The sequence below is a fragment of the Trematomus bernacchii genome, unplaced genomic scaffold, assembly GCF_902827165.1.
Source record: "Trematomus bernacchii unplaced genomic scaffold, fTreBer1.1, whole genome shotgun sequence".
NCBI classification, from domain to species: domain Eukaryota; kingdom Metazoa; phylum Chordata; class Actinopteri; order Perciformes; family Nototheniidae; genus Trematomus; species Trematomus bernacchii.
In genome coordinates, this window is record NW_022987720.1 from 19,558,108 (window position 1) to 19,584,699 (window position 26,592).

Genomic DNA, 26,592 nt, shown 5'->3' on the forward strand with positions numbered 1-26,592 from the left:
CACCCAGTTATACAATGGTGCATTTATTTGGAGTCATTAGCTTAAAGGGGACCTATCATGCAAAATGCACTTTTGTACGTCTTTTATACATGAATATGTGTCCCCGGTGTTCCAGGGAACTCACCAAGTGTCAGAAAACACAACCCTCTCTATTTTCCTCCATACCCAAATCTCTAAAAAAGGGGCTGCAACGGATCTGATAAAAACTGATCCAGATTTGAACACTGTCCTGACGTCAGGACAGTGGCGCTACGGCTATTGGGCCAACTCCACCAATCAGGAGGAGACAGCCACGGCCATTGCCGTTCGAAAGCGCTGGAGACGCTGTAGTACATATGCCAGGCCTGTAGATGGTGCTGTTCTCACTGAATCTGCCAAATTGAGCGAAATGAGGCATGGCTAAAATGCATGATCTGTTTGGTATTTTGAAAAAAAAAAAGTATAAATATGCCTTATATAGGTATGGTCCTACACTATATTATTCAAATATAGCATGATAGGTCCACTTTAAATGACATGGAAGCTATTGAAAATAAATGTCATGAATAGAGAAACATTTAAATCCAATAAAAAAGGTGTCCTTTTCATTTGTGGTAATGGTCATATTGCTATAAAATTGTTGGAAATAATATTTGTATTTAAAAGTGAAAATGCAGGTAAGTTTACTAGATACACTAACAATTCAATATGATCTGATCTACCTCTGGACTCACTTAGGGACAGTTAAGTGGTTTTTACTGCATTATATCTTAATGGTTGAACAAAATATGTATCAAAGGAATATATTACTTGATTGATTCAAACAAATGTTCTGTGGTGGTGATTTATATAAAACAGAAGCTTTTCCCAGACCATAGCTTTATTATAATGTACAGTATTTATCTTGTATGTGACACATTGTAGGTTACACAACTATATGTACAAATGTCAGAATTCAAAGGGTTAAAGGTGAGACAGTTTGGTTTTCATAGTTCAGGAGCCAAACTTCTACTTCCATTGCAGACACACCTTTTCTCAAACACTTCAACTTATAGGTAAACCATGAGAACATGACTGACGTGATGTTCAACTTGCTAGCATAGACTGTTGTGAATTGTGGAGGAAATTGGAGCATTAATGAAACAACCAAGGCATAAAGAACAAATAACGGGGTCGATTTAATTCCAAATACATTTTTTTGATTGAATCTTTGTCAATACACCACTTAATTTCAGTGCACCTGAATTCTGTAATCACTATAATGTCTTTTAATGTGGATCAACAGAAAACCAACAAGACATGAATGCTATTTTAAATAAGTCTGCCGCCCAAATGACCACGACGGACACTTGTCCTAATGGATGAATGGCACATTGGAACCTCCTCTTGTATGTGGATTCAGCAGGTGATGCTCCGTCTTTTGCAGGGTCTGGGTATGTAGGTTTTTACTGATCTGTCCAAAACCTTTTCAGGACTTATCCAACACCCACTAGTCCTCAAACACCTGTTCCTTTAATATGAGCTGCGTTTGCTTTATGTAGTCCGCTCTTCTGTCCTTTGATGGACTGATGAAGCTTCTCAGTTATAGGAGGACCTTTTTCCTTAAAGTAGGGAAAAAGATTGTTAAATTAACTCTTAGTAAATGGAGCTTTTTAAAAATGAGCCGGTAAAGCAGTCCCAGTTTGAGAAATAACATATCAAAAAATGCTTCTAGGCCATCAGACTGGATTCACAGTTTTTATGCGACAGCCACAAACCAGAGAATGAAAAGTTATCCAGAGAAGGTGCAGCACGTGTTTCATAACTCACTTTTTGTGCAGAACTGAACATAAAAACAACTTGGGATAAATCAATACTAGTCCTACCTGGTTTGTGGCTGTCAGGAGGCACTAAACAATTTCTTTAATGTGGAGAAGAAGCCCCCCTCTTCTTTCAACTCTCCTTCCTTCTTGTTACGCCTGCTTTTCCCTGTCTCAGACCGCTTATCACTGCTGCCCCCACCTGGACAGAGATTAACACTAAATCAGCTAGGCTTACCACTAAATACAACTTCCTTAATACCCATGTTGGCCAATCAGAGACGTATATATCGAGCAAAACAACAAGACTCCAGGGACAGCGATAGGGTAAGGGTTTATGAGTTGGGTTTTTCTATTGTGCCACTTCATGTTTAGTGTTTCTTTGTTTTTGTTCCCTTATAACGCCTTGTGCGGAATGCTTTGGCAATACTATGTTTCAAATGTGGTCATTCCAATAAAGCCCCTTTGTATTGTATTGTAAGAGTGAGTTTGGTGGTCCTCTAACCCAGGGGTTCTCAAATGGGGGTACGCGGACCCCTAGGGGTACGTTGGAGTACTGCAGGGGGTGTGAGATTTTTTGTATTATGTTAATTTAAAAAAACATCAGTCGTGCATAATTCCTAAAATAATGATACTATAATAAATGTTATTAAAAATGTGAATTTAAGTTCGGTAAAAAACATTTTTTATATTCAACATTTCTGTTTTTAACACTAGAACCGGCAACATTCCATTACTCCTAGAACCGCCGAGGGGGGTCATTTTGAAAGGCTTTTTTCCCCTACCAAATTGTTTTTGCGCTAATCAGGGGGTACTTTATTGTAAAAAGTTTGAGAACCACGGCTCTAACCTGTGGTGGTGTTAGTGACACCATTCACCGTCCCTTCTACTTCCGTCTCGTCTTCAGCGTAGCTTGTTAGCAGAGTTCTCTGTCGGTCAGTCAGCGTCCTGCACAGGAAGAAAATTGGTTATGGATCTCTGAATAGGGAAACAGTTCTTATCCCCTTTCTTCAAGACTACAGCAAGTCATTGTTTTCAATTACAAGGACCTCTCATGTCCCCATCTTGTATAAATGCAGTAGTAGACATGTTACTGGATGAGACAGATGAACTATGAGGAGTCTTACTTGGGTACTTTTATTTTGACGTGGACATAATGGTCTCCGTAGCCATAACCACCGATTCGAGCGATCCCCTTCCCTGAATGACGAATCCTCTGGTCTGTCTGGATGCCCGCAGGGATCTGAAGACAAGAAACAAATAATAAAATGTTTTCACACTGCATGTGTTTAAAAACATATTCTGATTGGAGGAGAACGTGTCTACTTACTGATAAGTTTAGTGTTTCATAAAGGCCCTGTGCCCTGGCTGTGCCGCCTAGGATAGCTTGAGCCACGGAGATAAGAAGATCAGAGTGGACGTCTGCACCGTCCCTCCTGAACACTGGACTTTTCTGGACCTGAAAGTCAACCCAGAACACATCACAACCAATCACACGGGGTATCAAGTCATCCCAATCTCAGGAAGCAGTACACCACAGGTTGTCTGAACCGAGCTTATTCTGATTCAAAGAGCTCAGACAGCTCAATGCCTCTTACTAAACCCACACACCTCAAGTACATTATACAAGACACCATTATAGCAGCTCTGATGTCAACTTGGATTAAGAGTGGATTTACTTCTGATATAGGTTTGTTTGCTCTGGGATCAATACTGATATTGCAGGTGTGATATGCAGCACTTCCTAAAAAAGCAATGTGCAGATTCAGTAAAAAAATCCTCTCAACCATCATGTATGACCCACTTTAAAGCTGGCTACACACCCACCCGATTTTGGGAGTCAGAGGCCGTCAGAGGCAGTCGGGCATTCGCGGCGCCCTACTCAGGTTGTTGTGTCCCGCACCGTCGTCTCTTTACGGCACCTTTTCACACCTGTTGAATCGGCCGCGGGAGGTCAGAGAAAGTCGGCCCAAGCAATCACTCTGATTGGCTGTTCAAACTACCGCTGCCTGCTGGTAAGGACAGTTATTGCCACTCGTCGACTGAAGTATTTGCGGTGTGTTCGTAGGCGGGCGGCGTAGGCGGGCGGCGTAGGCGGGCGGCGTAGGCGGGCGGCGTAGCCGACGTAAAAGTCGGGACGCCTTCGGTACGCGTTCTTTGGTCTCAGGTGGGTGTGTAGCGGCCTTAAGTTTGTGGTGGTGTCTGCATTGGGGGGGGTGAGCCACACACACAAAGCAGAGAGGTCATCATGGACCATGAAGTGTGTCATTTGTCTGCTTTCATTTAAAATATGGTGGTGAGGCACTTTACCGCAGAGGTATGGGTGTGTACATGTGTGATTTAAAATGTAACCACAATGAAACTATGAGAAAATAACACTTTATTTATTAGTTTCACTGCTTTGTTCTCACTAACGCTGCTCTCTCTTTGTTCACAGTCTAGCTCGCTCTACCCCGCTGCCATCGCTCTTGCCTTAAAGAAGCCAGAGAGGAGGAGGCTACTATGAAAGCTGGGTATTTAAAGAGGTAATACAGATATATACTCACTCTAAATGTGATGAAGATCTCCTTCTTACCAACTGGCATTCTGACTGTCTGACCATCCTCCACTCCTTGAAGCCAAAACAAAACACAGTTAGGTTAGACACAAGATCTACATACAAGTTATTCGTAGGATTCTATCTTTTAAGTATGAAGCCCTACAGGAATTATATAAATGTTTCCAATTCTGCCAACATGAAACTAATTTTAATAAAACTACAGCTGGAGTTATTGGGAATTTTAAAAGCATGCCAGAAATAAGTAAGACAGGCATTCAAATCATGAATTATGTTGAGCAGTGAAGCTGACCTTTGTAGCTATTGTTTGTGAATGTACAAATAATAAAAGCGTAAAAATCCTTTGAGGGTATTTACAGTGTGAAAAACTGACCTGCAGGCACAGGAACCGTCACAGTCTTCTTCTGCTTGGTCTGTCCCACCCCACGACAGGCGTTACAAGGTGTGGAGATGACTGTGCCTTTGCCTCCACAACGACGACATGTGGAGCGCATCACGAACGGACCCGTGTTCACGGTCTCCTGCAGGGCGGAAAATACACGTGTTTAGTAAAACAACACAAACAAACCCTGAGGAAAGGGAGAGTGTCGGAGCTCTTACCATGCCGGAGCCGTTGCAGTGGTTGCAGTGCTGGACTTTGGTGCCTGGCTCGTGGCCCTTACCGCCACAGCGCTGGCAGGCTGCTTCTATGTTAACAGAAAACTCCTTGTTCACTCCCTTTGCTGCCTGAGTGAACGTCAGCTCCATAAAGTACTGTGGGAAAAAAATCAAAAATGTTTGATATATTTTATAGGTCTTAAAGGTCCCATGTCATGGCCATTTCTACTGATCATAATTCCATTGTTGAGGTACTAGAATAGATTTATATTGTGCAGTTTTCCAAAATCGCATTGGTTTCTCATACAGCATCTCTGTAAAGTATGTGTATTCACTCTCTGTCCTAAACGGCCCCCCCCTTCCTATGAGCCCAGTGGCCGTCTGCGAGACAGCGAGACACAGCAAAACCCAGCCCGAACACACACACACACACACGCAGCCTGGCTGGGAGTTTGTGTGTGTGCTCACACACCGACTCACAGCCTCGCCGCGTCCCGCCGTCTCAGGGAGGAGAAATCGGCGGAGCTGCAGCTGAGAAAAGATTGAGTGTGTGTGTGTGTGAGGAAGTCCGCAGATTGGTCAATTTGGACCAATCCACGGACTTAACGTAACGGCTCCACGGATTGGTCCATTTGGGTCATCGTTACGTCACTTAGTACCAGGAAGAGGCGTTCTGGGGCAGCATAGACAGGTCTTTTCTGTGTTAGAGTTTTACTCGCTATAGGGTGTACTTTGAGGGTTTGTGACTCTGCAGACCGTTTACATGCATAAAAACCTTCATAACACACAAGGGGACGGGTAATAACCGGAAAAGCATGACATGGGACCTTTAAATGATTTTATCTTATTTTATTAATCTAACATGCTTCAATAGCAATATTTCTTTTTACGTTGGTCTTTTTTATTTCTTAATTGTTTAACCTTTACTTGAATTATGGCATTTTTATTACCATTATCTTTTTATTTCTGTTGTACCTATATGTTCACTTTGTTTTATATGTTATATTGTTGCATCGATTCAGTTATCTTGTGTCTTATCTGTCAGAGAGAAACCATTATTTATTTTATTTTATTTGTATTATCATACCTTTTACCTCCTTGTGTCTATTAACCTGATAAAATGTTAGATTTTGCCGCATTTACCTTTAAAGTTCTTAAAGGTGGGGTAGGTAATTTTGGAGAAACCAGCTCGAGATCGCTAGAATTTGAAAATACACAACCGGAAAAAATCTGCCACTTCCTTACAGAGCCCCTCCTCCAACGAACGCGCACATGACCAATGAGGGCACGAGATAAGTTTGTGCACAGATGGAAGGCTGACAGGCAGGTAGGCCATCCAGTTATTTTAGCCGGGCCGGCTAAAATGATTGGTCGTGCTTTTTACAGTACTACGGCTTCCACAGATGACATTTTTTAATGGATTTTTTGTCAAAGCACTTAAGATATTCATTGCTATCAGGATGTTAAGAGCATTCCATGGAATATAACCAAAAGTGTATCTCGAGCCGGTTTTTCAAACTTACCTACCCCACCTTTAACCAATAATCTGAGGGGAATTTCTTGTTGTTTGTTTTTAACTTGTGATGTGTCATTCTGTAAAGCACTTTGAGCTGCATGTGTTGTATGAAAAGTGCTATATAAATAAAGCTTTATTATTATTATTATTAATGACAATTTTGGAAGATGCATCAATCAAATGTAACAAAGAACCAAAAATAGAAATCAAGAGTCGCGTTCACACCGGAGTACTTTTCCCCGTACTTTTCGCGTTTAGTTCCGTTAGTACCCCTTATGTTGCGTTCACACCAAAAAGAATACTTAGTGCCGGGAACTTTTACACCCATTTTTAGTGCCTGCTGAGAGATGGTACTTTCCTGGGGGGAAAAAGTGCCCCAGTTCTGATTGGCTGGGCGAATTGCAAACCACACCCCGTAAAACTCTGAAATGTTTTGGAGAGCCGGCATTTTATTATCCTGGCATTAGCATTATTAACATTAGCATTCTCCCAGCGCACAAACGCAGAGAGACTAACTTATGGCAACACAAAATAAAACATGGGAGCGGTGGAGATGAGGTGTCGGCGTTCTGGCGATTTACTCTGAAGGCTTCATTAGAAGCTGCTGGGAGTCCCAGCAGCTTCTACTGAAGCCAGTCCCCAAATCCGGGGACTTCCGGCCGGGTACTCCGGGTGGCAGTATACGCCGTGAAGTTGTTTGCGGCCTGCCAGTAAACCCAAAGCAGAAGAAGACGAAGTGACGTCAGCGGCTCATTTGCGCAATCTTCCCTCAGGGAACTTATTCCGGTGTGAACGCGATCTGTACCAAGTGCCCTGGGGTAATAAGTGCCCTGGGGTAATAAGTGCCCTGGGGTAATAAGTGCCGGGGCACTAGGTGCCGGCACTAAGTACGGCAAAGTACTTGGTGTGAACGCGGCTAATGTCACTCTGAGGCCTTCCTTTCACTCCCACAGTCTCCCACTAACCTCCTGTGGCTGTTCAAATATGGCGTTGAAGTCTCCAAAGCCTCGGCCTCCTGAGAATTCCCCAAAGATCTTGCGGAAGAGCTCCTCGGGATCCACGTTGCTGCTGCCCTGTCCCGACCAGTATTGCTGCTCTCCTGCACCGGCCTGACCAGCATCAAAGCCTGTAGAGCCGTACGTATCGTATTGTTTCCTCTTCCCTTCATCACTCAGGATCTATATCAAACATGGAGCACGGTTTAGGAGGTGTAATTCGAATACGTTATGAAGAGACTGATCAGAGATTTTGAAGAAACATTTACAAGTGTCGAGGGAACGTTTGAACAAAAGAAAATGAGACTAAACCTCGTAAGCTTCAGCCAGCTTAGCAAACTTCTCCTTGGCTTGTGGGTCTTCTTTGTTGGTGTCAGGGTGATACTTTTTGGCCATCTAAGGGACAACAAAACACACTGTTAACTACTGTGAAGATTGGTTATCCAAGATAGAGCTGTGAATGTGTGTGAGGCGTGAGCAGACCTGGTAGTATGCTTTCTTGATCTCTTTCTGGGTGGCTGTGCGAGGTACGCCGAGGGTCTGGTAGAAGTCCTGCTTGCTGCTAGCAGGAGAACTTGTGTGAAAGGATAGTGTGCAGGCAGCAAAGGGGGAGTTGTTACCTGAAAATAGTCAAACCAGGGTAAAATGGTAAGTCTATACAATTTAGAAAAGTAGAGCTGCATTCAGGTTTCATTTGATAACCGACTGTATAGTTTTGCCACCATGTAACAGCTGAATTGAATAATCTGCATTGTTATGTACGGTGACTGAAGATACTTGTAGGCTTAGCTGACACAATCAAATGACAAATATTTGTAAAGGACAGGCCAGCAAGTTAACCTGACCTGAAGAAGATTCTAGAAACGCAAACGTTTATATAACAGAACATTATGTACTTGCAAATGGTACAAAATGTGCTACTGGCACTACCAATAGCAATTACAAATTGTTGGTAACAATAAAAGCAGTGTTATCTATTTGGGGATTTGTAAGTGGTGAGCAGTCACATTAATGAAAGTTAGGAGGACTAATGTTGGACCCCAGTTGGGGCAAGGGGTAAAACACATAACAACCACCAATGGACATCACTCCAAATGTGTAAGACTTGAGTTTTACTGGTGCACTTTGCAAAATTATACTTCACTATATCGTTATAGCATCATACTTCATAATGCTTATATTTGTTCTTACATTGCTTGATTTCTGTACCTTGTGTCGCTGTTATTTATTATCTCTTAGAATATAATACACCATTTGAGTAGGCCGCAACTGCACTTTCCTTTTGCTTGCATGATGATAAAGTTACATTTCAAACAAACGTTATGTATAAGATGTAACCCTGGCATCACCACCTTGAGTATTCTACTTGATGACACCAAATCAAAGTTACCTCTACGTGGACAAAAAATAATGCGTTTTGTGTTAACATCTCATCATATGTTAAATGACCAACCGAGCCCTATAAATCGCATTTAGGTTAGTTAGTTATCCTGCGTCAAATGAGTAAACCAGCAATTACAAAACAGTTAGCCTAGCCTAGCCTAGCTTAGCTTAGCCTAGCCTAGGCCGGGTACCATATGGGTTGACAGCACTCACCTGACACCCCTTTCAATGTCAACGCTTTCCCTGCTCCTCCACACATTAGGTTACCTCCCCGACACAGCTTTCCTGCTACCAGGGTAGAGATACTACGGACGCCTCCATGGCCAGCGCAGACACCGGCACCGGTGGCCCCATGAGGTCCAGAGGACAAGATAACTTTTATCCAGCGTGAGGAGCCTCGGACAGCCGAAGACGCCATCATTCCTTCACTAGCCGCTGCTCCGCACTCACTGCGCATGTGCGGGACAGAGTGGGCGTCACCGAGAGCCAAAGATGTTCACTGTGATTCAAGATGATGCTCTTCCAAAAAAACGACTTGCAAAAGTGTATCTTAAACCTTCTGCTACATTATTTAAACTCAACGCAAGTGTCTACAATAGATAACAAATAGTGCTGACTAAAAGTGTTCAGACATTATCAGTTGTATTGTGTGTGTGTAAAGAGCATCACAAGTGTCAAGAAAAAAAGATGCGCATGTTTTAACACCCGGGGAAGCTAGTGACGGTTTGACAGGGCAGAGATTTCTATGTTTGAAAATAAAAGCTCCGCCCAAGCGCACAGCTCTGTGGAGCAAAACGAGCAGACACCCCACGGCCAACCTGAACTGTCAGCTGTAGCAGGACTCCTGTGTACCAACCAGCTCGACAGAGACACCCGGAAGGCACGAAAGTCAATTTGAGAGATCAGCATGAATCGCTTTAAGACCTCCAAATTCAAAAACACCACTCCAAAAATTGGCAAGAAAGATGTGAGTAACTTGCGAGCGTCTGAAAGAAGCCAGTTATCCTAGCTAACATTAGCCTTGGTCATTAGCTGTGCTACTTAAATTGTGTTTTGGGGAACGCCTGCCTGCAAGGGATGTTGAACTTCCTGCATCTGGAAGGCTGCTTAGTGTTGAGACATCTACACGAATATCTAAACTTACTCACTTGTATTCACACGAACTATGGACACGTAGTGAAAACTACCAGCCATGTGGTTGCAAAGAGGCAGAGCTGCTAGCCTACATCAGATGATGCTGTGACGCCCATCATTGTGCTATTATAATGTAGCTAACTGAGTTTTCTTATTGCTTTTTAATGATCATGTGGTGCTGTGCGACTTGTAACTGCACATGTGGAGTTATATTGCTGAGATTTACTATGTCAGCCAAAGGGAAAGATAAAACATTTGAATGGCACATGCTATAATTGATATGGTCCTTCTCTCAGTGATAAGTGTCCTGTAGGCTGCATGGTGAGACTTGTCTGGACGCGATGCAAAATTGACATTTTTCTCGTCCTCTGGACCCATTTCAAGTTGCAACGCCTGCAGCTCTCCTCACTGAGGTGGATTGTGTAATCCCATACCTCGTTTTTACAGAGGAAGTCAAATGCCTGGTATTCACAGGGACAGAGGAAGGTCTTCTCTCAAATCTCGCACAGGATCTGAGACAGCAGGTGGTGCTTTGCTGCCATGCATGTTAAACTAGGCCTTCACTCAGCAGACCAATGAATATGTGTGATTGTAGCTATTCCAGCACTGAAGTCATGTGATGGGAGCTATCATATCAACACTGTCAACGAGAGATAAAGGGCAGGGAACAACAGTGCTAGGGGAGACATTCTTACAAGGATGGAATGAGACGAGTGGGATGTCTTCTCCTCAGAAAATACTTTAACACATTGTTAGAGAGAATAGTCACAGGATAGTTGAATTTATTATTTGGCTGGTACTGATGTGTTTCCTAATCCCCTGACTAAGCAGAGTTTTTAGTGCCATGGCTCTTTCTTATAGGCCATTTGTAAGAATAGTCAGGCTTCTTACTCCTAAAAAATTAAGAATACACTTACAATATATCTAACATGGTACCTCAAATGCATGTTAAGACAAGCATTTTGTTCTAAAAAAAAAGACATACATATTTTCCTTACAGGAAAAGATGCTCCATACCTGTGTGATGTCTACTGTTTTGACATACACATATGTATACTGTGTAAACTTGTAAATATATATGCAAGCTTTAAAATGTCCTACTGTAGGCCAAATGTCTCTCATTCCCCTTGCTGCTCTTGCCTTGTTAATGTTGAAAGAAATATCTGCTGTGCAACACAGGGAGATGTTCCACTTCCTCAACACTTAATGAAGTGTGTGTGCGTGTGTGTTCTCAGCTAGATCCTTCCTGTTTATCTCATGTGTTAGTTTCTACTAGTTGTGATAGTGATTTTGTTCTTAGATTGAGTGTAGGAAGTTGGTTCTGTAACTGTAGCCATGTCAACTTAACTCTTTTATTTTCTTCTCTGTCATGTTGTCTGACCCCAATTATCTATGCACACTATTCAACATGTTGTTTTTATCCATTTTCATTTCTTACTTGTGCTCTCTATGTATTTCACATCCAGGGATGGATTAACAACGTCCGAGCTGGCTCCTTCTCCTGCCAGGGGAACCACATCAAAGCCAGCTCTAAGTTTGTGGTCTTTAACACCGAGCAGGCTGGTAAGGCTATGAATGAGTGGTCAACAGCAACATTTGCCTCAGACTGATTGTTTACAATACTGCTTGTGTCTCACAAAGTGTCCTCATGTAATCAATTGATGATATGGAGACGACTGAATCAAGTTTAAATAAAAAGGATATATTTTTCTCATGTAAAAAGTAAACAAAAGAGATAAGTGTTAACTGTTTTACATTTTGTCTCGGTAGGTGGAGGTATGCTGGGACTGTCCTCGGTCAAACCTGGTTCAGATGGCCAATGGACAGTCACACAGCTTCCCTGCCATTCAGGTAACATTTATTTTTAAGTGTTAAAATGCTTAACCAATACTCCGACCCTGAAGGACACTCCTCAAAGTCTCTTCACAAAAAACAATCACATGAGAAATGCTAATGCTTTTGCTCAGAAAGGACATTTAGAATAGACAGTCGTGACTCTAAATCAAATTGTTTTTCCCTCCTCTCTATCAGATCTGGTGACTGATATGGACTTTTCTCCTTTTGATGAAAGTCTCCTGGCAACATGCTCTGGAGATGAAACGGTGAGATCTCTTTTCTCTTTCTGTATATTGATCTTGTTGTTTTATACTTAAACATAAGCCCATTACCATCCTTTCAGGCTTTGTTGTTCCTGGCAGGGCTTTGAATACGATATGAACCTGCTTGTTTGTTGTTATTTAAACCTTTTGAAGACTCCTTCCTCTCAGCAAATTATTCCCAGCCACAGGTAACCGAGCTTACTGGAATCTGCTGAGTGTGGGTCTGCATCTTCAGTCTCAGCAGCTCGGTTTACCTCGGGCATCTTCTGCCACACACAGACCTATAACACAACACACACACACACACACACACACAGAAACACTCGCACACACACAGGTCTTTGCCGCAGTGCCCAGCATTTGCATTGCACTTTTATCCTTCTTATCTGTTGCCAAAAGGTTATATTGTTTCACCGACTGGTTTGAGCTGAGCAAGGAAATAAGAGTCAAACTCAGTGAAATATGAATATTTTTACTGATTTAAATAAAGCAAAGCAGTTTTGTGTCATCAGATCTTATATGTCGGCAATAAAAATAAAATCCAAAGCTGAACCCAAACACCAAGTAAAGCAGTGTAGTATTACCATTAAGCTAGATGGCAGGATAGCATCACTTAAGGACCGCCTCATCTCTGGCTGTGGTGCTGAATGTACATTTAGGGATCTTTCTCCATCCCTCTTACTGGTATGGCTTCAACCAACCATTCTTTTCATGATCAACTAATCAGTTGTCAATATTGCCTTTTATGCCGGCTACAGCCTAGCCATAAGCCATGTGTCCGAGTTGTTCAAATGTGGGTTAGCCCTAACCCTAAAATGTGGTGGTCAATGATTAAGGTCATGGTGATCTTACAAAACACATCTTTGGCCTTATTTAAAAACGTCATATGATAATTATAACAAATTCACATACATGTCATATAGGATATCATAATTAAGTGAAGCAGTCGGACAGTCATGGAAGTAGATCACAACTTGACAGGTTATCCGAGGCATACAACTGCAAGGTGGCAATTAATAGATTAAATGATTAAATGTTAGGTCTAAAAATGGAAAGTAAAAAAAATGTCAGACCCAGTATCTGAAAGTCTCACTGGCCTAATTAGGGTGGACAAAAAAAGTGAACTTTACAGCCTAGAAGGTTAGGAGCAGGTTGGATCTTTGGATTGTAAGTTGTGTTAAAGTGAAAGCGATGCTCCTAACCCACCTTTGGGATGTTCCCCTCTCTCTCTGTGTCCAGGTGAAGCTGTGGAGTCTGGTTGACCCTGAGCTGCAGCAGCCCAGCAGCCCGGAGCTCACCCTGCGTCCCGGGCAGGGCAGGATCGAGCTGGTGCTCTTCCACCCCACCTCCTCCGGCCTGTTGGCTGTGGGCGCCACCAAGTCCCCCCTGATTTGGGACACCAGCCGCCCGGATACACCCCTAGCAGGTAGCTACAGCTGGAGAACATGAGCACTGCATGTACACACGTTTGTTTGTACGCACAGTTTTGATCAACGGTCTTTGTCGTACATTATGCACTGTCTGCGTTTAACATTTCAGTCTTTGTCAGTTAGTCTTCAAGTTTTGTTGTGGCCTGTTTTGTTTCTATGTGCAACATGATTGTATACATTCAGAGTGCGGTGGTTTTCCTTTTCTTCGTTGGGGACTGTCTGACTGACACTGCCTACGTTTTACAGCCCTGCGGCTCTGTCTAAGTGCCGGAGCAGCAGAGGTAATGTTTTGGTTTGCTGTCCTGGTCCCAGTCTCCCCAGACTGGCCTCAGGATGCAGTCACTATCCTATGGCCCCCCCCCACACACTGATCCCCCCCCCCCCCCCCCCCCCCCCCCCCCCCCCCCCCCCCTCACACATCCCATATCCCATGACAGCTGGCCTGGCTGCTGCTGCTCACTGCTGATCCAACTTTTCATGAGCTGTACCCCCACACGCTGTCTTTCATCACCCCCATTACTCATTCATGCGGTTGAGGAACAAGGTCTGAATGATGAACATGTATTTATATGTGTATGTGTGTGTGTGTGTGTGTGTGTGTGTGTGTGTATTTTTAAATCCCTTTGTGTGTAACTTTCTTAACAAGTGCACCTCTTATCTCTTTTCATCATGGTGTGTCATATTAAAAAAATGAAAATGTCACACAAGCTGCGCTGTGCTGTGGCACTGCATCTTAATATCTGTCTTCATGCTCATCTCTCATGGGCGTAAACCATTAGGACAAATGATAATTCCTTCAATGATCTATTCTTTTCTATTATTTGTAGTTTATTGAATTTTGTGTGCTTTATTTATGGCTTCATTTCACCCCTGCAGTGATACATCTACTCTATCGTGTTCATTGTCTTGTGTGTTTATGTGCCGTCATTCTGTGATCATAGTGTGTGTGTAGCATTATGTTGTCTTTTTGTATCCTTTTTATAATCCCTGTCTAACATGATTGTTGTGTTTGTAGACCTTCTCTTCCTTCTCTAAATGACAATGTGTGTGTGTGTGTGTGTGTGTGTGTGTGTGTGTGTGTGTGCAGTTCTGGAGCAGCACGGGGACCAGCTGCAGAGTCTGAGCTGGAAACGGGACGGCTCCCTGCTGGCTTCCTCCTGCAAGGTAACAACCACATATACAGAATGTACATATTACACTGACCTACATAGCTTCACCTTTGATTTTCGAGGCATTAACAAAGTTGTGTTTTGCCCTTTTTTTACCATATTGACTGAGGTTGTATTGTTGTAGTTGCAGTGTGTGACCACTAGATGCAGCCAGTGGCTCACGTTCAGTGCAGTTATCTCACATCGGACTCTGCTGGTTATCTGTTTATTTGGGGTTTATTTAATCAAAATGTCAACAGGGGTAATGCCTATGGGTAATGTCCATTAAAAAGGGTGGGGAGCACATCACACATTTCATTAGAAATTAACAGTTCTCAAGAGGGAAAAGGAATAAACTTTGTAAGCCCTATGACGCAAAAGATAATAGCCAGTTTGTTTGAATGTGTTTATAATGATGACAAAGAAAGAAATCTTGGCAGGAGTTGATAAGAAGCCTGTTGAGATTTTCCTCGTCAAGCTGGAAACTGTATTAACTTGTTAATAAGGGCACTGACATGGGCACAAGTCTGTGTGTGAAGACTAAATATGTCGGGGGTTTTGTTTTGTCGACCCCAGAGCCCCCCCACCCCCCACCCCTTTCCCCCCCTGTGAACCCTCCTGTCTTCTGGTGCAAGTTTAAGTCCAACCAGGAGTTGACGACCATCAGTTTTGGCATGTACAGTAGTTTCGCTAAGAGAAAGTCTCCCAGGGTTTTAATGCATCCAAAAGGCCCCTCTCTCCTCTGTGTCATCAGGAAATAATCACACAGCGTGATGGGCTCTCTGTTAGGTTGTTAATATTTTGTGTAGGAGGCGAAAGGAGGGAGGTGCGTTTATGAGTAGGAGCAGAAAAAGAAGGAATTTATGAGTTGAGATGGAATTTTGTCATGAATATATTTGCTTTATAGAAAGACCTAGAGGCGATTTCATCAGTGGAAGTTAAGATAAAAAAACATGTGCAGTTTTTTAACTCTAATAATGCACCACAGTGAAATTCATTTTCTGAAACCAGACAGACTGATTGATGTGAAAATGAGGCAGAGGCCTCTGGTGTATACTTAAGACCATACGTGATGAGTTGACTAGTGCGTTGAGACGGAAAAAACGTAATAAACTTTGACACAAAAATCTACAACATGTGGGTAATTAACATGTCTGATTGTCAGTCCAATCCCTGTTGTTTGTCTTTTCTCTGACAAGAAACAAATTGCTCCACCTGTCACAGGCTACGTCCAAATCATGACATTTAACTTGACATGATAATCATCCAGGACAGAGCTACTACCCCTGCCATCAGCCTTAAAAAGAAAGAGGCACCTGAAGAGACAGGGGGAGGGGGGGGAAATGTGAGCCAAGATCAGAGTCGGGGCCTCTGAGGTTCTTGCCCTGTTGGGCTCTGGTGTCATTTAACCCAGAAGGCTCTTTTCAATCTCTCCAATCCAACTTATTAAAGCAAATAGGGCCCGCCAACATGTGGGTCCAATCCCCCGGCCTTTCCATAGGGTAAACATTGGGGCGCAGGGCTGGTGGGGGGGGAAGATGAAGGGGAGACCACCACCCTAAAGAGCAGGAATCATGACAGGCTTCATTTGGACCCAGAGAGATGTATATTTATGACACACTTATAGGAAGAAAGGCGCCATTCATTTAGGGGAAGGCAAATCCACAGGTAGGGAGGGCAGAGGGGGGAGGGGGGGGCAGCCTGTGTTTATCCGCATGATGGAGGGGACAGGGTGGTATGCTGTTTAGAAAAGAGGTGTCACTGGATTTATGGTCCACAGTCCATTTTTTATTCTGGAAGTAACATTACATTACATGTCACTTGTTAGACGCTTTTATCCAAAGCGACTTACATACTCAATACTGTGGACAATCCCCACAGGAGCAATTTGGGGTGAAATGTCTTGCCCAGGGACACAACGACATGCTGACTGCAGTGGGGTTTGAACCTGTTGACCCCCTGATCCGAACACCTACACACAAAACCCACTGCGCCACACGCCTACTACAAAGCTCCATACAGATCATATTTATCCTGCTAGAAAAAGTGAGATGGAGTGATTTGATAAACGGGATCCTGAAGTCTCAAACCTCCAATCAAAAACGGGACATGGTAACCGTGGGAGACTGGGAATTGGAGGCTGGCATCCCAGTGTGTTTACCGAGTGAACAGAGAGAGCACTTTTGGTTGGAGATTCCCAGCATCTGTGTGTGTTTGCATACATGTGAAAGTTGTGTGCAGCAAACTCGCAGTGAAAACTCATTAACAGCAGCTTGAGAGTGAGGCTCCGTCACTTTGATTAAACAGCTGCTGCCTCAGCATAGAAACACACACAGATGCACACACAGCTATCCTGGCCCTCCATCTGTGCATTTATGATTTGAGGTGGTGTGTGTGTTCTTCTATGGGTTATTGTCATAGGCTTAAGAGAGTGTGTTTGTGTGTTTCTGTGTTTGTTTGGTTGCTTGGTGGATACATCTCCACGTGATAGCCCCTCATCTGTGTGTTTGCACAGCCAGATAGTTTCCTCCCTCATATTGTTTGCACCAGTGATTTCACTTAATATGGCCGATGTATGTTTGTATATATGTACAGTAGACACTGGTCTGTTTGGTTATCCTAAAGTGTGTTTGCACGGTCAGGGAGCTGAAATGATGGATGGCTATAGAGCACTGACACATCATGGATTGGCACATTTTTCTGCAACTGTTTTGCTATTCGAAAACCTTTTGCATATGTGCATCTTTGCAGCCTAGCTTTGTCATTCATGTTTGAAACTAAATATATTTTTGGTTTTATACAGTTGCTCTGACAACAGCCAGACTTGTCCGTCTGGAAATTGTCAGGGTTATTTTTCCAACACTTTATTGACAAAATAATTCACTGATTAATCAAGAAAACTATCAGCGGATTAAGTAAATATGATATATAAAATACATAATTAGATAATTATTACTATGATGATTATCCACCTATATATATTATATATTAACATTGAATTATCTCATTGTGATATATATCAATATAATTGGATACAAATAATAGTTATTTTAACTAGTACTTAACAGCCTAAGTTGGCTATTTAACAAAACGATTGGTTGTGTTTATCGACTAGACTTTATCCAGAATTTAGACTTATATGTCAGAGATGGTTTTAGCCAGACTTAGGAATTTTGGGCTACAGCTGGGCTCTCATCGTGTACACTGCTCCCTAAGCCTTTTGGCTTAAGCCCAGGTCACACAGACCTCAAGCCATAGCCTGGGGGCATCATATGCGTGGGTGGGCTACACAAACAGAAAGAGAGAGAGAGAGGGTACATTGAGAAATCCCTCTGTTTGCTATTCAAGCTAATACACCTCAAATAAATGTCCTCTTGGATTGCATTGGAGAGAAGGACGAGGAGCGGCTGAAGCTTACACACTGCAGCCTGACCGGATAAAATGCTGTGTTTATGTTGTGTGTGGACAAATGTTGCGTGGTGCCTTCAGTGTGTGGGCTGGACTGCGTCCTTGTCCGTCTCCTGATTCTCTTTGACATGTATATGTGAGTTAAGTGTGTGTGTGGTTTAGTCTAGGTCCTTATACTTATTACCTGCTATCAGTCCTGTATGTCTGCAGTAATCACGGTCACACAGCGGTATTGAGTGACACGGCTGCAGACACGCATGTCCCGGTCACAGCCTGATCCCATTAGGCCCCATTTCCTCTCAATCATGCAGCAGGCTCTCTGATTGGCTGCTGTGATTGATGCCAAATGCGTTTTTGGGCTGACTCGGGTCAAGGCAGGCACTTGTGGCTTTGGAGAGGTCACTGGATTGCATTTGCCGACTATGAATCAGTCAGATCACACTGATAAACGGTGAAACTTCAGAGAGCCTAGAGAGTTATTTTTTTATTAAATTATAGTGATGTGGAGGGGGGGGGGACTCTCTTACATTTTAAATATTTCAGTTTTTCATTTTGGTTTAAAAAATTACAGCTGACTGAGTAGCATTTAATTCCATCGCCTTTCTTTGTGAGAACTTGATCTTGCACGTGTTATTTATCTACATTTGCACCTCTTATTGCAAGTGCTATTAGGTACATCCAGCTAAAACAAATGCAGTTAAATACAATAGTCATGCAAAACATGTTATATTGTATATATTGATTGTTGTGCTTTTATTTAGGTCTTAATGTGTGCATATGTATAAATGTGTCTTTGATTGTATGTATATATATATATAGGTATAAACATATTTGCATACATATTTTTATATATATTTGTTTTTGTATTCGGGATTGTGGGAAACGGTATTTCGGTCTCTCTGTCTGTACACACAAACTGAAAGATTGACAATAACTTTGACTTTGATAATGTTTGGCTTTAGTTAAAACCGTTTTAGAGGAAAAGTGATGAGTCAACTGTATGATGTGTTTGTGTGTTTATTTTGTTATCCGTCTAGGACAAGATGTTGCGTGTGTTTGACCCCCGAGCCCAGACTACAGCTGTTCAGGTAAGCACCTTATTATTTTGCAGCTCTATAGCAAACCATCTATTTAGTTAAGACAGAATTAGATGTTTTTATATTTAAGGAAAACAATGGGGAAAATAGTCCCTATCACTTCACTGCCATTAAGTGGGTTTGTATTCCCACACTGCATTTAGTGATGAACATGTTGACAGTAACCCCGCTCACCACTGGCCACTCAGTGACTCATCTACTATTGATTTATGGACGTGCTACACACGCTGCCGCCCCTGCTCTCCTCTTCCCACGGGTACCCATCCCACATTAAGCTAGTTTGACCATGAACCTCTCCACTCTCACCGCTCTCTCTTTTCCTCATTGGAAATACCTCACTGAGCCAAGTCTCCATCACATCCAGCAGCAATGAGGAAAGATAAAGGTGAAGAGGGGGAGGGGTGAGTGTTTTGAGAGGCCGATCAATATAGAGCAAATATTCTCACACTTTCCAGTGGTGGACCTCCCAGGGTGTTTTAATTACCGAGGGCCTTTGTCCGCCTTTAGGCCGTTGGCTTTCTCATTTGTAAATATGAAGAATCCTGCGAAAACACTTCATGCCGCAGCAGATTACATTTTAGACCGCAGGAATACCTGGAAGGCACATCACCCTGTATGGAAACTACATATTTGTGCTCATGCGTCCGTGTCTCCGCATGTGATTGTGTGTATGTGTGTATGTGTGTATTTGTATGTGTGAATGTGTGTGTGTGTGTGAGTGTGTGTGCTACTCCCTTGGGTTTTTTGGTATGTGTTTTCCAAACTATAACACCTCTGTGAAAGGCACACTGTTTCAGAGGTATGTGATGTCATTGACTCTGACAGGAGGAAGTAAACAGAGGAAAAAGGTACACTATTTTCTTTGTGGCACACTGAACCGTATGCCTCCACAGTACAGAGCGTGTGTACAGTGCATGTACGCTTGTTTGCTTAAGTAACTTGAGTCCGCTGGCTCCTCTCCAGCGTCTGAACCTGGATGTTTACATCAGGTGTGTCTGTGCTGAAGTCCTCTTTACACACTGCTTTTTGATAGAATATACTCCATTGCTTTGAGATGTAATGCTTTCCGCAGGGCTCCAGATCTCCCAAATAAATCCTATCCCAGGTCTTTGGCCACTCAGCATACTCTGTTTAACAAATTAGAGTATTTCAAATAAAATTGCCCTTGAGTTGATGTAAATCACTTTGTGCAGCCAAAGGGTCTCATTAGTTGGGATTGAATCAGCGCTGGGTAGTCTGTGTGTCTGAAACAGCGTCTCCAGTAAGAGCCCAGTGGTTACTGGTGGTGGTGATGAGCTGCTGGGAGATTCCAGCCAATCCACGGCATTTTTGCGTTCATTAGATCGCTGTCAGTGGTGAGCAACCGACCCTAAGAGAGAGAAAGAGACGAAAAACATGTGACAAAGATCTTAAGGCAAATTTGTCTTTTAGTTTCAGCTTTTTAATACACGCTTAAGATCAACGTCTGGAATCGTACTTACAGTACAATATTTAGTTTTACTTTACTTGAGTATTTCAGTTATTTGTTACTTTATTCTACACATTTCAGAGGCAAATATTGTACTTTTTACTGAGCAATGAGAGGAGCCATTCTGCTGTGTAGCATGTACTTTCACTTTGAATACTTAACCTATGTTGACTTAAAACCTTCATATCTTTACTTATGTATGATTCTTAATATCAGGAAGGTATTTTAACATTGTTGTATTGGTACTTTTACTTAAGTACATTTTCTATCCAGCTGTGATTCCAGAAACACTTTTTTATATGTCTCTGCTGCATTTTTTCTCAACACTCCCTCAACAATAATATACTGACTTTCATTAATAAAACAGTTAACCAGTCTCACTTTTACGCATTCAGCAGTACATGCCACAGTGTGTGGACACTACCTGAGCTTTGCTGCGAGATCCCTGTGTATCTTTTCATATTTGTAACTTTTTACTCATTGTAAGATGATTTACTCACTCTCCTTTGTAAGCTGTCTTTTCTGTATCCCTCTTTCTCTCCTTCTCTGTCTGGTTATCAAGGCAGAGCCAACAAGAAAATAAATGGTATAGCTAATAACAACATTTCAAAAAATGGTCTGCGGCGTAACAAGGGTTGTTTCAACCGGCTGGGCCACCAGGACGCAGAGAGACCATCGAGCCAAGTCTGCTCTCTTCCCTTCTCTTCACCTCTCTCATAAATCCTTCTGGTCTCCCTGCCATTGAGAGGAGGACCTAAAAGTGAAGAGGCCTGAGTCAGCATGCTGTTCTCCTCTGCACTCCACACATGGCTTCACCACCTCAAACAAAAAGAGTAAGGACCCAGATCAAAGTTATTAGAGGGCTGCTCTTCCATTTTTAGTTCTCTTGATTTGTTGTTCTCTCGGCCTATCTCTCTGAAACAACCAATGTCTTCTTTCTATTTGGAGTCCTCTGAAAGCAGAGCCTCACCCTGACAGCTTTCACATTTGCAACTCTCTCTGTCTCTGAATATAGAGCCAGTGCCACTCTGATTAACACCCCATCTGCTGAAGGAGCATTTAAAGGTTGCGGGGCGATGAATCCTAAACACACTGAAACATGATGACGCCAGTAAATGTGACACATTGAAGAGTGGGAAGCGTTAGTTCCTAAACAGAGCACCAAAGCAATGTTCAAACCCATAAAACACAACATAATGCAGCATTTCATGATGTTTCAGCTGTTAAAAGTGGATTACACACAAGTGTTTGTTTGTGTCTGATGCAAGGGCACAGTATATACCTGCCAATCAGTTTGTTGATGTAGATGTGATGGCAGGGAAAAGCCAATCTTGCCACAAAGTAAACGGAGAGGGGCAGAGAAGTGTCCAAGCTATTTGGATGTGTAACCTCACTTGGTGGTCTGTTTGGCTTCTGACATGAGAGCCAGTCTATTGTCCTCATCAAGAGAAGCCACAAGTCTTCTCTGAAAAGATTTTTTGGGAAGGACATCTTACGAAAGCTATAAGCGCAGTAATGTTTGTTTCTCTGAGTTGGCAGGAGTTTATATTTCCTTGTCATCCACACACACAACATATGCTGTGGATAGTGGTGGTCTAATGGATAGTGAGGTGGGCTGAAGATCGGAAGGTTGCGAGTTCAAATCCCGCCAGGAACACCACCACTAGTGTGCCCTTGAGTAAGGCACTTAGTCCTTAGTTACTCCAGGGAGAATGTCCCTGTAATTGGTAATTGTTAGTCGCTTTGGATAAAAGCGTCAGCTAAATGAAATGTAATGTAATGTATGCCGTGTGCACCTAAAACAACAAGATCATAGACACATGGCACCTGCTTTCACATGTTATATTAGCTTTTCCCCCCCCCAAATACTTTACTTTAGGTTTTCCATAGTTTTAGCTTGTCTTTTTGGGCAGCAGGTGTACCAGAATGCTTTCAGGATGGGACACATATGCGTCCTGGTCCTGGTTCAGCTCATGGCAGCAGAGTCGAGTGGGGCTGGCTCGTCCTTGTGGCCCGCATTGAACTGTGTTCTCCTCTAGCCAGGTGGGGTAAATATAGGCCATAATTACAGCTCTGCCCTCGCTGTATTTATGTGAAGTAAGACTGTGCTGGGTAATTAAGGTCTTGGCCAGAAGGAGCAGTATATATACTGCATCTGTAATCAGTGTGTATGTTTGTGCACGAGCATACAACATGTTGTATTTAGGTAGTTGGCACACAGGGAGAGTGCATGTGTCCATATATGTGGCATCCTTTTATTTCCACAGTTTGTTCATTAAAGGTCTCCTATCATGCAAAAAGCACCTTTTGATGTTTTTTATACATACATGTGTCCCCGGTGTGTAAGGGAACTCACAAAGTGTCAGAAAACAAAACCCTCTCTCTTTTCCTCCGTACCCAAATCTCTAAAAATGGCTGTACAACGGAGCTGATCCAGATTTGCCACCGATATGACGTAATATCAGAAATGTGGGCTGGCTTTACACCCACTGCCCTATCAGAGATGTCGCTATCAGAAACAATGCCTGACGTGTTTTGGACGTAATATGGTCTTTGTTTACATTAGCAAGCATCGCTAACACTCAGAGCTAAGCTGTACTGGAGAGAGTGGGTGTAAAAAAGCAGGATATAAAAAGGAACTCACCTTGTGGTAAACCCGCAAGAGAAAAAGCATTTGAGCTCCATACTGTTTCAGAAATAATCCTTGATGTGGTTTTGAACATAATATGGCGTTTCATCCTCTCTTTGCTTAAGAGTTACAAGTTAGTATTATTAAGTTGTTACATTAGCTTTTCAAATAATTAAAATGCATCTAAATTGGTTAAAAACATCATAAGTAAGGATAACAAAAGTGGAGATTCATTAGGTCCCAAAGAAAACATTATACCTAGCATTAAAGCTGTTTTTACTGCTCCATATTGGTTCTGCCCTCCCTGCCATAACATCCCTACTCTGGCCTCTTGTTTTTAGATGAGTTTCTTTCACGTCTCCATTTAGGCCACCACCCTGTTTTCCTGTTCTGAGCTACCCGACCACTCGGACCCAGCACACGGAGAAAGAAATCAGCAGGCACATTTGCTGACCTGAAGTTGTGTTGTGGATGTTGGGACACGTGCCTTGGCGGGCATTTGCGTCTCCTCTATCCTGTCTCATTCTATCTCTAGATCTATCCCCGATGTCTGTGTTTTTTGCTGAGTATGTGAGTGTGTGTGTGTCTGTGTGTGTATACCATGTGTTCTTCAAATTACAGTGCTGAAAATACCCCTCATAGTTTTGGCCCAGTGCTGGCCGTAGAGCTGTCGATCTGCGGTCGCTGGAAGAGGAGGCAGACGGGAAAAGGGAATAGTTTGCTGGACTTGGGGGCCAGATTCCTCTTTTTCAAGCTTCTGCTGCTTTGGGTGAAATTAGAGAGGACCATGGGTTGGTTTGGACTTGAGGAGGGAATGCCTGGCAGGGCCAAGGAAAAGAACAGCGGTTTCACTGCTATAGGTGGCTGAGAGAGGCCAGTCATACCATCTTTTATATCCTTCCATAAATGTGTGTGTGTGTGTGTGTGTGTGTGTGTGTGTGTGTGTGTGTGTGTGTGTGTGTGTGTGTGTGTGTGTGTGTGTGTGTGTGTGTGTGTGTGTGTGTGTGTGTGTGTGTGTGTGTGTGTGTGTGGTGTGTGGTGTGTGTGTGTGTGTGTGTGTGTGTGTGGTGTGTGTGTGTGTGTGTGGTGTGTGTGGCTGATGTGTGTGTAATTGTGTGTGTGTGTGTCGTGGTGTGATGATGATGATAGTGTCGTGCGTTGTGGGTTGTGTGTGTTGTGTGTGAGTAGTTGTGTGTGTGTGCTGTGTGTGTGTCTGGTTCGTGGTTGTGTGTGTTGTGATGTGTTGTGTGTGTGATTGTGTCGTGTTGTGTGGTGTGTGTGTGTGTGTGTGTGTGTGTGTGAAAATAATATGTATTTTGATGCTTTGGCAAAATTGTTTCATTTAGCTTTCATGCCAATAAAGCCCCATTGAATTGAGAGAGATAACAAGTTGGTTAACTTTATAAATAATAATACACAGGTTAATCAAATAACAATTGGCATACAGCCTGCAGGTCAGCAGCCTCTTAGAGTTAAGCCACAGGTTGATGAGGGCAAGTTTAGAGACGCATTCATACTCCAGGATTTAAAATAGTACCACACTATTTTCTCAGTCCCAAAAATGCTCAGTATTCTGTTGTACCAACAAGTGATTTCTTCTCACATAATGATAATAAGACTCTGGCCAGAGAATGAGATATTGATACTTCCCGCAGAATGAAGGTTGTTTAGATGTTGGCGAATGTCTAACACCACAGGGACACGGAGTCAACATTATGAAATGTGAAATATAATGTCTGTAAAGAATCTGCGCTCATTCCAAGAATAGGTCACAGCCTTCCTGAATGCTGAGCTCCACATTCCAGCTCCACAATCTACATTATAATACTGGAATCTGAGCCAAAAATGCTTTTGTTTTTCTTTAAACTTTTCATCTATCCAGCCAACGTACCCAATCGTGCTTGTTGGATGGAACAACACCATTCGTGATAACGTGATTTACATGCCTCTGACACTTTCTGAATGTGTAGCTTGGTGGTTTAACACAGATTTTTATTTTATGCGTTTAACAGCAATTTCTCTTCACAAATGTAAACATGACTAAGCAGGAAATGTGTGACTGCATGAAGCACATGATTTAAGTCAGTGTCGCACTAACATCTTCCCTTTCTTGTGGAAATACCAGGTCTTATAAATAAATGAAAAAAAACACCTGGCAAGAAGTATGTCTTTATTTGTGCGTAGGTCAAGCTGCCAATTAGTAGTTGATCCCCATCTAAACAATGTAATCCCTTTGACCTTTGACCTTCTCATGACTGATAAATATATACCATTACGTCACCTCTTATTAGTCAGAGCTTCACTTGATATTTCAACATGCATTATGCTGCATCAAAATGCATTTATTCAAGTATTGAAAATACCAATATGAGTTATGTTTCTTCTTAAACATCGTCTTTCTGTGCCCCTCCCCGCCCTCTCTCTCCCCTTTGTCTCCCTCATGTTGTTTGTCTCTCTCTGTTTGCTAACCCTCTTTCTAAAAATATCCCCAATGCATGGTGTATTGTGCTGGTATCTTTTTCCATTTGACCCTCCTGGGTTCAGGACCTGGTAATAGCCAGTGGTAAACTCAGCCCAGATGTTGTGACCCCCATTCCTTTTCTTCTGTCTGTCTTCTCCCCTCTGTCCAGCTTTCAGCTCCTGGTGTTATTGGCCGCCTCTCTGCCAGTGCCAGGGTTTGTTATACTTTTAAATGATTCTGACTCAGCTGAGAGGAGTCTTCACAAATTAGGGAGCTAGATATTTTCGGAACAGTGCTGCAAAATCTGGATTTTCCATTCCTGAGTCCATCTCAACCACGATTGATACATCAGCGCTTCATTTGTATGACTTTACTCCTATGTGCTTATTTTCATTGTAAATTAAGAGATCATTTTCCTTGGGTTTGGTTGGATGTCATGTTTGAATTATGTTTTGTGTGTTTGGGTATAAACAGGAGGATGGGTTCAGGAATATTGGTCAGTCTGGTTGCTGGAGAAGGAGCTCTGAGGTTAAGAAGTGCAGGGTCGAAGATGCAAGGTTCAGATTTTTGGTTTGAAGGGCTTTTAGCTGCTTCAGCAAACGATCAGGGTTGGTTTGTGTGTGTGCGAGGCTTTGTGGGTGTGTGTGCTCTCGGGGTAGCGCTGAAGTATTTCTTTGGAGGAAAGGGGTAAGAGTGGTTGCCAGCTGGCAGCGACGCAGCTCTTTGCTCACATGTGTGTGTTGTTTGTGAGCAGAGGCCTCATTAGTGCGCTGGCTGCCCGGGGACTCGACTAATTACGGCCCTATGCACATGTGGGTGACACCTGGGGCCACACATTGATGACGATAAGCTGTTTCTCCTGCTGCATCATGGAAGTGAAGAGTCATTATAG

The 26,592-nt window shown here is 42.8% G+C and overlaps 2 protein-coding genes across 4 annotated transcripts in view; one reads left to right on the plus strand and one right to left on the minus strand.

Annotated features, from left to right (window-relative positions):
• Positions 1 to 838: 838 nt before the first annotated feature.
• Positions 839 to 9,321, minus strand: dnaja3a (DnaJ heat shock protein family (Hsp40) member A3a). Of its 2 annotated transcripts, XM_034143725.1 has the most exons (12): positions 9,040 to 9,321; positions 7,927 to 8,063; positions 7,756 to 7,839; positions 7,414 to 7,626; positions 4,936 to 5,088; positions 4,709 to 4,856; positions 4,325 to 4,389; positions 3,109 to 3,237; positions 2,906 to 3,021; positions 2,629 to 2,726; positions 1,845 to 1,980; positions 839 to 1,580 (listed from the first exon to the last, which is right to left on the minus strand). In XM_034143725.1, exons 1-11 carry the CDS (start codon positions 9,281 to 9,283, stop codon positions 1,859 to 1,861), a joined length of 1,509 nt encoding a protein of 502 aa, XP_033999616.1. In that variant the 5' UTR covers positions 9,284 to 9,321; the 3' UTR covers positions 839 to 1,580; positions 1,845 to 1,858. The 2 variants fall into 2 exon arrangements, with proteins under 2 accessions (XP_033999616.1, XP_033999617.1); XM_034143726.1 differs by lacking the exon at positions 1,845 to 1,980 and having other exon boundaries at positions 9,040 to 9,277.
• Positions 9,322 to 9,619: 298 nt separating this feature from the next.
• The window catches only part of LOC117492303 (mitochondrial import inner membrane translocase subunit tim16-like), a 108,564-nt gene continuing 91,591 nt past the window's right edge, over positions 9,620 to 26,592 (plus strand). For both annotated transcript variants that reach the window (XM_034142475.1, XM_034142473.1), the window contains exons 1-7: positions 9,620 to 9,793; positions 11,427 to 11,523; positions 11,731 to 11,811; positions 11,992 to 12,062; positions 13,299 to 13,485; positions 14,577 to 14,653; positions 19,083 to 19,133. In XM_034142475.1, the coding sequence (XP_033998366.1) occupies positions 9,734 to 9,793; positions 11,427 to 11,523; positions 11,731 to 11,811; positions 11,992 to 12,062; positions 13,299 to 13,485; positions 14,577 to 14,653; positions 19,083 to 19,133 (624 nt within the window). In that variant the 5' untranslated portion in view covers positions 9,620 to 9,733. The remainder of the gene's footprint in view (positions 9,794 to 11,426; positions 11,524 to 11,730; positions 11,812 to 11,991; positions 12,063 to 13,298; positions 13,486 to 14,576; positions 14,654 to 19,082; positions 19,134 to 26,592) is intronic.

What these genes read in the sequence shown, in the direction of transcription:
- dnaja3a (XM_034143725.1), bottom strand. Translation starts at nt 9,283, where the DNA reads ATGCGCAGTGAGTGCGGAGCAGCGGCTAGTGAAGGAATGATGGCGTCT. An exon ending in GACGGTTCCTGTGCCTGCAG is followed by an intron (nt 4,390 to 4,708) that starts GTCAGTTTTTCA and finishes TTTGGCTTCAAG; the next exon opens with GAGTGGAGGATGGTCAGACA. An exon ending in TGTCACTAACACCACCACAG is followed by an intron (nt 1,981 to 2,628) that starts GTTAGAGCCGTG and finishes ATCTCTGTCCAG; the next exon opens with GTGGGGGCAGCAGTGATAAG.